This window comes from Sinocyclocheilus rhinocerous, unplaced genomic scaffold (assembly GCF_001515625.1).
Source record: "Sinocyclocheilus rhinocerous isolate Xijiao unplaced genomic scaffold, SAMN03320098_v1.1 scaffold75, whole genome shotgun sequence".
In the NCBI taxonomy this organism is placed as follows: domain Eukaryota; kingdom Metazoa; phylum Chordata; class Actinopteri; order Cypriniformes; family Cyprinidae; genus Sinocyclocheilus; species Sinocyclocheilus rhinocerous.
In genome coordinates this window covers 1,534,753-1,546,589 of record NW_015632455.1, presented here as the reverse complement: position 1 = coordinate 1,546,589, position 11,837 = coordinate 1,534,753, and the positions used below count along the sequence as shown (strand labels likewise).

General features: G+C 34.0%; 1 protein-coding gene across 1 annotated transcript in view; it reads right to left on the bottom strand.

Annotated features, from left to right (window-relative positions):
- LOC107742308 (A disintegrin and metalloproteinase with thrombospondin motifs 17-like) overlaps positions 1 to 11,837 on the bottom strand; it is a 137,334-nt gene that overhangs the window by 6,122 nt on the left and 119,375 nt on the right. The window contains exons 20-21 of the mRNA XM_016555229.1: positions 9,923 to 10,127; positions 7,306 to 7,458 (exon numbers count right to left, since the gene is read on the bottom strand). Coding sequence (XP_016410715.1) covers positions 7,306 to 7,458; positions 9,923 to 10,127 — 358 coding nt within the window. The remainder of the gene's footprint in view (positions 1 to 7,305; positions 7,459 to 9,922; positions 10,128 to 11,837) is intronic.

The following is an 11,837-nucleotide window of genomic DNA, read 5'->3' as shown; positions in this document are numbered from 1 at the left end:
TTTTTTTTTTTTTTATGGTATATCAAAAAGTGTATATTTTTTTAATGTGATTGTTGGTACATTTTACCAGTTTTTACCATACTTTCAAAACAAAAATTAAAATAGGAAAAATATGCAATATGAAAATAATTGAAGGCAAAATGTGTTTTACTGAGAAAAAACAAGATTTGGTTTTTAAAAAGCCTTTTTCCAAAAGGTACATCTGGAAAAAGGGGGGGTCGTCTTATAATCAGGGTCGTCTTATATTCGGGCCAATACGGTATTTTCAGTTTGAATATATGTTTAAAAAGTAATTTATTCCTGTGATGTAAAGCTGAATTTTCAGCATCATTACTCCAGTCTTCAGTGTCACACGATCCTTCAGAAATGTGCTGCTCAAGAAACATTCCTTATTATTATCAATGCTGAAAACAGCTGTGCTGCTTCATATTTCTGTGAAAATCGTGATATATTTATTTTTCAGGATTCTTTAATAAACAGAAAGTTCAAAAGAACACCATTTATTTGAAATAGACTCTTTTGTAACATTATAAATGTATTTACTGTTACTTTAAAACTATTTTAATTAAAAGTATTAATTTATTTCTATAAATAAAAATCTGTAACACTTTACAATAAGGTCTCTTTAGTTGATGTTAGTTAATATTTATTTTTTATTTTTTCAATTTTAATTTGTTAATTCATATTAGCTCACGACCATTAAATAATTTGAACTGATACAACTTTTGATTTGAATCTAGTATTATTAAGTGTTAAAATTAACACTAAGGATAATAAACAAAATGTTCCTTGTTAAATTTAGTTGACTAATATTAACAAATGGAACCTTAGTAAAGTGTAACCTGCACATCTTCCAGAGCCCAAACTTTTGAGCAGTAGTGTAATTTGCCATTTGGTTCACTTTTCTAGAACAGTTTTATTTCTTCTCTATTACTGATCAAACAGTAATTGTCGCAGACCCCCTGTTGGATACCCCCGGGCTGGAGAAACAGAGCTGTCGGCTGCCATGACTGCAGACGAAACAAACGAAAATTGTTTTGCGAAGTGGCAAAAAGTGCATGAAAGCAATACACTTCCCTGCCTCCGAGGAACCCGAACTCCTTTCAGCAACGCACAGAACTTCACGTTTACAGGGGACGACGGGCTATTGAAAATGAAATCAGCGTGGCAGGTTAGCATTGATCTCAGCGCTGCCTGTCGCCAGAGTCTAGTAAATAACTGCAGTCAGGGAAAGTGTGAGTGGAGTGATTTCACAACGACACCACATGTGCTGTGAATGAGAAGAGACGTCCCAAAAACATCTCATCTGCTGATCAAAGGCGGCTCTGAATCACAATCTACGACTCCCTCAAGAGAAGACCATGGCTGATTTGAGCTAATAAATATGACAAAGCTCTTTAACGTCTGTCGTGTGAAAGGAGAGCACCCTTACAGACGAAGAGCAACACAGAAACTCCTGAGATCTTCTTAACATTAACATAACACAGCATTTCAAAATTACTGTGGAAACTATTTTAGAAATGCTACATTACCACAACAGTAGCCTAGAACAATGACTAAATAGCTGTTTGGATTTTGGTCAAAATAAAGTGGGCTGTTGGTTAATATTGATGGGATATTTTAGCCAAAAAAGGTCATTGTTTATTCACTCTCGTGTCGTTCCAAACCTCTATGACTCTGTGTTGTTGCTGTTAACTAAAACTATTAAAAATCAAACTAAAATAAAGCTTTAAAAAAATAGATTAACTTGAAAAACATTGTTACTGTTATTAATGTTGTTAACTAACACTAAATCAAACAATTAAAAATGGTTAATCGTTAATCGAATTAAAACTAGAAAGAATTTAAAACTGTAAAAAAACAAAAGTAAATCAAATAAAAAGTTTGAGTTGAGGTAATAAAATTATTAAATCTGAAATAAATTTAATTAAATAAAAAAAAAACAGCTAAATACCTAAAAATGACAAAAGCACATACAATTTTTAAAACTTTAATCAAACTTAAAATGAAAACTGTAAATATATATTCAAATTATTTCAAAATATTAACAAATAATATAAAAGTATATAAATAATACTGAAATGCAAAAAAAAAACAAAAAAAAGCATAAAATGTTCCAACACTTTTGTCCACACTGTAAAAAATTTGGTGCAGGATTTACTTTGAAACAATTTTCACTCAGAAATTAATAGTACATTTCACAACAATTACAAATAAATGAATTTAATTAAACATTAAATTTTTAAAAGACTCAAAAAGTATTTTCTTGCAAAACATATTCCAATAAGCTTAGTTTTATTTATTATATATTAGTGCTGTCAAATGATTAATCGCGGTAATGTCATGAGGGTGAGCAAATTATGCCTTTTTAATTCTAACCATAGCTTTAATGGCGTAGGTGACAATGGGCAAGAGAATTCATTTCAGAGGTTCTTACATTTAGATGAAAGATCATGAAAATATTTTTCCACCTTTGAAATAACATTTTCAGGATTTCATGTTCCCTGAATTCTATTATCTGGATGCCCATTGGTAGCTGACATGATGGAGACACAAAATGCACCGATATTAACACAAGTGAAGAGCACTCCAAACACAGACAGACCCTCTCATCCCATTTACAAATAAAATATGTAATTGTGTCATTTTGTGCCAAAACACACAATGTGTTCCACATAATTGAAAAGGGATGACATTCACAGCCTGGATAAGAGCACAGCAGCCAAAACACAGAAAAGAGCCTGATTCTCCTCAGCTAAATAGGCCATTTCTATTCAGTGGAGGCATTTCAGTCAAGCCACGTCAGTCATATGAATGGATGTTCATACTCATGTGTTAATCAGTGTAAATCCACAGGCTGTAATATTCTGCCTGGGTTAATTACTGTAAAAAATGGCAGGATGGATTTCACACGATTTGTTACAATAAAATATTGTGTTCAGACTGAACTCTATTGTGAAAGACTAGCTCAACAAATTACAAACATAACTAGATTAAAAGTGTGGAACACCCACAAACCCTCGAGTTTAAATAATCTGAAGTCTCCATTATGGTAATTAGCTTAATATTTAGTTAGGAATTTGGCTCTTAACTAGTATTATTTAATCTTTGTCTGAATAATAGTGTTAAAAGTGTAATGAATGACTTCAAGTCTCCCATGATAAATGTAACAATAAATTTGCTAAATTATTTAAGTAGCACTGATCCGAAATTATAAAGGTGAGAGCAATACTATGACGCGCTATTGTGAACTTCTACATAAAATATAAAAAGTTAATAAACCAGTAAACAGTAAACAAAACACGCAGCTGCATAATTTATTCATGCTGTGGTCATTAAAAACTAAAACTGTTTTCTTTGAAATACAGCTGAAATAAAATATAAATATCACATGAAGAACCTAAATGAAAAATGTAAATAAAAATAGAAATGTTGCCTTGCTGAAATAACTGAAATAATATAATTGAAGTTGCAGTATTAAAATTAAAACTAAAACTGAAATAAAAATAAATGAAAACTAAACTAAAAAATAAATATAAAAACATGAATTAATATGACAAACGCACATAACAAAATTACTCAAACTAAAATAATAAATGAAAATATATAAATAAAAGCTACTTAAAACTTAAATAACAAATTTAAATTAGAAATGTTGCCTTGGCAACTAACTGAACTAATTGAAGTTAAAATAAATTAAAGCTAAACAGAAATATAAAACAGTCAAAATTACAAAAGCATATAACAAGCTAAAAATAAAATGATATTTAAAAATAAAAGCAAATTATATTAATTATAACTAAATATTAACAGTACTAAAATAACTCCGATTAAATATCTGTCATCTGTAAATATACGAGAGATTACTGTAATACAGACACAGAAAGTCACTTCCTGTTTACAGTGAGGTCACAGTATACGGCAGCCATGATAATAAACTGCAGAACTACTACAGTAAAAATGCCTGTGCAGTAGTATGCAGTTACTTCACACTGAATGCTTTCCCACTCCTGATGTGATAGTAGCTCGTCTTTTCTGCAGATCACTGAAATGAAAAGAAGCAGGTCTACAGAGGGAACATCTGCTCTTTGCATAAATGCATGACACATGCAGAAATATCCGACGCTTTCTGCACCAGCGTCTCACTAATGGGAGAATCTATTCTCCTCTCATTTCGGCCCCGAAATGATACGGCCCACTTCACAAACAAATGTCGCAGAGGCTCGTATAGTGAATATTGAGAGCTCGGACGCATGTAAAATCCAGCAGTAAACCACAACAGGCCATGCAATGATGTTACCGTATTTTTCTAGCCATTGATAAAACACAAAAGACAAATTTAATGCAAAACTAATCTCAGGCGTGAAGTTGAGATCAGACAATCACACCTTCACCAAAGATCAATGCCACTAATCGATGCTCCGATTAGTTGTGGAGTCTTGAAGGTCATCCATAAAGGTGCATGAAATACTGCTATAAAAATGTACACTGAGCATGTATCTCCGCAAAACTAAAGAACTGAAACTTTAGTTGACACAAAACGGATGTTGCAACTGACTTTACTAACTTATTGTGGCGTATTTCCAAGTTTAATGGCTAAATGATGGCAGGACTTGATTTTATCCATCAGTTGTTGATTTGATTGTGAAAATTGAGCATTACAAACTGGATATAAAGGCAGAACAACTGAATGCGATTGGCTGCAGTGCGGCCCCACATACACTACTATTTCAAAGTCTGAGGTCAGTAAAGATTTTTTATAAGAAATTAATATTTTTATGCCATTAGATGCATTAAATTGATAAAAAGTGACAGTAAAGGCAGTAAATATTTCTATTTTTCTTTTGAGCTTTCTATTCATTAAAGAATCCTAAAAATATATAACAGTTTCCACAAAAATATGAAGCAGCACAACTGTTTTCAGCATTGATAATAATCAGAAATGTTTCTTAAGCAGCAAATCAGCATATTAGAATGATTTCTGAAGGATCATGTGACACTGAAGACTGGAGTAATGATGCTGAAAATTCAGCTTTGATCACAGGAATAAATTACATTTGAAAATATATTCAAATAGGAAACAGCTATTTTAAATTGTAATAATATTTTACATTTTAAATTACTGCTTTTACTGTATTTCTGATCAAATAAATGCAGCCTTGGTGAGCAGAAGAGACTTCTTTCAAAAACATAAAAAAATCTCACCGTCCCCAAACTTATGGTAGTGAACATCATAGACATCAAATTAGCATATCACAGGAAGAGCAAGTTATTATTTTATGATTACAAGGTAAGAAATGCATATATGAAAAATAAATGCACAGCTGATTCATCCACATTAAGATCTGTATGCATTAAGAAATTAAATGGGGTCAATTTTGATTTAATGTTAACATCTTTGCCAGAAATATTTGTAGAAATGTACCATTTATAAAGTGTCAGCTTCATTCTGTGATCTAAATTTTGCTTCTTGTTTATTAATATTGCAGAATTAATAATATTCTATATATCAAGTTCTGCTGTATTATGAATGATATTTCTCAATATTTCTTATTCACCCAAAGCCTCACAGAAATTTCCATGGAGATTTAGATTTTCATTTCCTATTCTCCAATAAGCAACATAAATAAATGCTTGATAACTGATGGTGTAGTCGTTATGTCGTATCTTGCCAATCCGTTACTGAAAATGTACATGTCAGTGAGCCTCCAACAGGTCAAATCCTGTAAACGTCAAACAAAAGCAAAACACATGCTGCCATTTCAGCACTTGACCCTGGTATTTGCTGCTTGAAGCTATAATACTGAATATATGATTACAATATTTTTTGATAAAATGCATAGATTTGGTCCTGGATTCTGCTTGGCCAATACAGTGTTATAGAAATGCTTAAAAAAGCAGACCTGTGCACCCATAGAGACCAACTATTAACATTAGTATACATGTCAGGAACTACATTTTGTAGCGTAAGCCATGTAATATTGACTAACAATGACCCTGTACTCGAGATATCAACATCGACTAATGAAAAACCCATATTCCCAAATAATTCTACAACTACTGCAGAAGTTGACTTCCAGCCTGTGCACCTGAGACTCTGAACCATGAGAAACAGCACTATGGTAATGGCGTGTCTGCACTGAGGTGGCGAGAGCTCATTACTGAGAAACACAAAGCTCAGGAGAACGAGAGGAACAGACAGATGGTGCTTTACAGGCATGATGCGACCCTGGGCCGCGGCGGTCAGCTCCACTGGGGCGGCCCACATGCATCACATGCGACAGCGCAACAAACTCTGATTCAGCTGAAGATCCGCGGACGCGTGCTCTCACTGGCCTAATGCTCGCCTGTCGGCTTTCATTTGACTCAGGATAGAGTCTGATGCTTCACAGCTATGCTGTGCAAAGAAATATTACGGGTTCTGGACAAGCTAAGCTCAATCGACAGCATTTGTGGCTTAATGTTGATTACAAAAATTATTTCCATTCACTTCCTTTAAAAAAAAAATTCAAAAAAAAATTCAAAACTTAAGGTTATAATGAGGGTCTTTTAAATGGAAGTGAATGGGGCCAGTTTGTGGAGGATTAGAATAGTGAAGCATATAATTTTGCATATATTTATATTTACAAAAAGGTTTTGGGGTTGGCTTCACACAGAAATGGTTAAGTGATTTTTTATACTAAAACCATGTTAACATATATTGTTTTATGTCACGTAGCTGAGCTATAAAAAATAAGAGTATTTTTACAAATCAGCCCTATCCACATCCATTGTAAGTGTCTTATTGTAACAGATTTTTTTTCTTGCGTTTTAAAGAAAAGTATGAACAAGGGGAAAAATACAGTACTATTTTAAAATAATATTGCTATTTAAAATAACTGTTTTCTGTTTGATTATATTTCAAAATGTAATTTATTCCTGTGATGCAAAGCTGAATTTTCAGCTTCATTACTCAAGTCTTCAGTGTCACATGATCCTTCAGAAATCATTCTAATATGCTGATTTGTTGCTTAAGAAACATTTATTATTATTATTATTATTGATGTTGAAAACAGTTGTGCTGCTTCATATTTTTGTGGAAACCATGATACATTTTTTCAGGATTCTTTGATGAATAGAAATTTCAAAAGAACAGCATTTATTTGAAATACATTTTTAAAAATATATTTTAAACGTTTTTTTACTATCACTTTTGATCAATTTAATGTCCCTTTGCTACATAAAAGTATGAATTTATTTTTTAAAAATCTTACTGAGCCCAAACTCACTTTTATATGCCAACTTCTGACTATTTGGTCATCCTACCTTGGACCATTCGCCGGTCTTCCACTCATAACATTTGGAGTGATCCTCACACATCTCCACCTCTGCAGGACGAGACACGGGATCACAGAGACCCTGAGGATTGGTGCAGGTCACTGTCCTCTTCCTGCTGCCGCGACCACATTCAGAGGAACACTGAGACAGACAAAGACAACGAGATGTCAGAGGATAACACCAGGAAAATAAGTGAGCAATTGGGTGCAAAGAAGAATGGAGATAAATAAAGACATAAGCAAGAGCGCTGGTCATTAAAACTGGCTTCCTGTGGAGTCTCACTTCGCCGCTGACTAAATCCACTCTAATGAAGTGCTTACAACATCAACATCAAGATCTGAAACGAGACCCAGACGCTCAAAAACAACCACAGTGCCCTCCATAGGCCAGGACAAACGCCACAGACACAAGCGCACATATCTTTTCTTAGAGACCCTCACATGTCCAACAGTACAGGATGCGTCTCATAAAAGCAACTGTCTTTATAGAATATACTTTTTATGACAAGTCATCATATTATATTAATCAAGGCTTCTCGCACCAGAAAATGCTGTAATTTTAGTACATATTTTGACATTTTTCACCCTCTGTGTACCTTTAAACTATAACAGATGGGCGTTAGTATGTAAATGTCATATCTTAAGAGGCCATTTACACAGAATGTGGTTTTGCATTCTACTGTATTTTGCTGCTTTCCATTGTTTTTCTGCTAAATGGATGTCTTTGACCACTGTGCTCATGTTAAAAAAAGTTCAGCTCTTAAACAATCCCTTTTAAGACCTTGCTTTTTTTTCCTTTCCACTGTCCTGCATCTTGCGTTTTCTGTGTGAGCGTCCTTTAACTGTGATGAATTCTGAATTTCGACAGCATTTATGGCACAAATTTGCATTTTTATGCAACTGGCAGATGCTCTTATCCAAAGTGACTTACAATGCATTCAAGATACACATTTCTTGCTTTCCCTGGGAAAAGTCATGACCTTGGCAGTGTTAACGCCATGCACTCTTGTTTGAATTACATAAATTTTGAAATTGGCTTTCAAAACATTTCAAGCCAAAAATAGTTTAAAATAGTTTTTTAAACTGAGTCTCTTTTTTATTCCACTGCTCTGCATTTCATGTTTTCTGTGTGAACGGCTCTTAAATGTGACAAATTGTGAACAAACCATTTTTGCATTTTTCCATAAATATAATGGAGCTTTATTTTGCGAATGTTAGGGGCCATTCACACAGAACATGCTCTTGCATTTCTGTATCTGTGTAATTTTTTAATCATTATTCTGTAAAGATGCACTAGACAGTAGGGCAGCAAAACGATTAATCGCGATTAATCGCATTCAAAATAAAAGTTTTTGTTTACATACTATTTGTGTGCGTACTGTGTATATTTATTATGTATATATAAATACACACACACGTATATATTAAGGAAAAATATGTTAGATTTATATATAAAATATTTATATTTATATTTATATATAATATAAATTATATACAAGTATAAATATATATACATACAAATATTTTTTAAAATATATACATACATGTGTATTTATATATACATAATAAATATACACAGTACACACACATATAGTATGTAAACAAACGTTTATTTTGAATGCGATTAATCGCGATTAATCGTTTTGCAGCCCTACTAGATGGATGTATTTGACCATTGCAACACGTCGCACTGTATTTTCAGCATCTAATGGCACCAGTGCTGCATTTTTATTTGTATTTATTGTATTTATAATGCTGATTATCACAAAAATTATTTCAACTCGTCCATCCTTTTCTTTAAATTAAACAAAAATGTTGTGACAGCATTTGTTGCATAATATTGATTACCAGAAAATAATTTAAACTTGTCCTTCCTTTTCTTAAAAAAAAGGCAAAAATCAAGGTTACAGTGAGGCACTTACAGTGATAGTGAATCTGGCCAGTTTTTGGAGGATTTAAAATAATTTAAAAGCAGAAATGTGAAGTTTATCATTTATAAAATATGCATTAATTCCTCTGTTAAAACTAGTATTATTACTAGTATTATTTGATCTTTAAAGCTGTTTAAATCCTAATTTTTAATAGGGTTTTAGGGTTAATGGCTTATGTTAACATGTTGACAAAGTAATATAACTTATATACGTATAAAGTTGCATATATAACTTTACACAGAAAAGGTTAGTAAGAGATTTTTCCACACTGAAATCATGTTAACACGTGTTGTTTAAGTCTTGTGGCTGTACTACTGAGTAAGTTACAGTGAGGAAATTGCAATTTGGAGGGTTCAAACAAAAATGCAAAGCTTATAATTTCATTAAAGCACCTACATTCATTCATCTGTGCGGTTTTTAAAAGATAGTCAGGTTAAAGTTGGTCAAAAAAGTTTTTGGGTCAATCAGATGAATTCTGGAGAAGTATTTTGAGTGCATTGAGTGTCTTCTATTCAAGTATCCTGTGCTACATTATGCTGTTTTTAAGCAAGAATGCTTAAAATATGTTTAAACATTAGACCAAACTAATGTACAATGTACATACAAGAGCAATAGCAAAATCTGCTGTCCATGATGTGGCATCTTTAAATAATTCCTGCTGACTTGAGCTCAAACCTTGGACCATTCGGAGGCCTCCCAGACGGTGAGGCAGTGGCGCCCCTCGCAGTGCTGTACGCTGGCTGGTTTGTAGCTCAGACAGTACAGGTCTCTGGTGGGGATGTACGTGCCATTTTGCAGCTGGTACACGCAGCCAACTTCCCTCTGCTGCAAGCCTTTCCCGCAGGTTACTGAACACTGCGCCCATTCGCCTGTCACCCACCTGAGAGAAGCAGAAAACACAGAGAAGACGTTAATACAACTGTTTTGTCATTATTAAAGGGTTAGTTCACCCAAAAATGATAATTAGCCCATGTTTTACTCACCCTCAAAGCATCCTAGGTGTATATGACTTTCTTCTTTCAGACGAATCCAATCGGTGTTATATTAAGTATTATCCTTGCTCTTCCAAGCGTTAGAATGGGAGTAGGCGGGTGTTTTTTTCAACAGTCCAAAAGTAGTCAAATAAAGCGCCTCCATCCATAATAAAAATTGCCTCACACGGCTCCGGGGGGTGAATAAAGGCCTCCTGTAGTGAATCGATGCGTTTTTGTAAGAAAAATATCCATATTTAAAACGTTATAAACACTTTTCTCTCACTTCTGCTGACTGTCGTACGTGCAAGCCATTCCGCCGGTGATTCGTGACGAACGCAGGAGCGTAGCGGAGAGACAGCAAAACAAAATGCCGGTCATGAATTAGAAGAATGTAGGAGGATTTCGATATAAGCCAAGATGAGACTGGTTTTCCTTTGCAAAAGTATGGAAAGTATGCTTCCTTTGCTCCTGTAAACAAACTCGCAAGACTAGCATATCTCACTGGCGCGTACACTATGCCGACATCCTACGTCATCCGCCGAAACGTCTTGCACGTACGACAGTCAGCAGAAGTGAGAGAAAAGTTTTTATAACGTTTTAAATATGGATATTTTTGTTACAAAAAAGCATGGATTCGCTACAGGAGGCCTTTATTCACCCCCTGGAGCCGGGTGAGGCACATTTTAATATGGATAGATGTGCTTTGACTACTTTTGGACTGTTGAACAAAAACACCTGCCTACTCCCATTCTAATGCTTGGAAGAGCAAAGAAAAATTAATATAACTGATTGGATTCGTCTGAAAGAAGAAAGTCATATACACCTAGGATTCCTTGAGGGTGAGTTAAACTTGGGCTAATTTTCATATTTGGGTGAACTAACCCTTTAAAGTCCTTGTCAATATTCAATGCATTAAACTGTAGTGAAAGAGATCTGAAGTCTGAAAATTAACACGTGTACACTGAAACAAGTCCTTAAAGTCAAGCATTTGCAACCTTCTGTAATGTGATGAAAAACGCAGCCAACATCATATGTTACAAGTCAGTAAACATCATAAAATCTGGATGTTTTAATCGTCAGTTTACAGTCTGACTGAAAATAGCAGATGATTATCTTTATTGCCACATAAGCAGTCATGAAATGCACTTGTGATTTACATGCAGAAAATCTCAACAGATGAAACCGAGAATAAAAATAGAGCCGTCTTTATTAACTGCTTAAACGACACAATGAAAGATGACAGAGAAGCATGTGGAAACCTACAGAAAGCTCTTCTGTCCCACACTCACATCCCACTCTTAGAAGCACCAAAATCGATTTTGCAGTTATAGACAGAAATAGAGGTGTGCAATTACTTTTCTAAGTGATCGGACTTACATCATACCCAATAAAAAGGGGTGAAAAAGTCCCTGAGAAGTACATTGATGGAGGCACTTGAGCCTTATCTACAGATCAGAATATCCACTTGGAATTGGGCTTATTAGACTGAGAACACCCTGTAAGACATCCAGAACACCCTAGCAACAACCTAGTAGTGTTATTTTAGTGTTATTTATACACTAATTTAGTATTTATTGATGTTTTGAATAATCTTTTATTTTGATATTTTCAGTTTT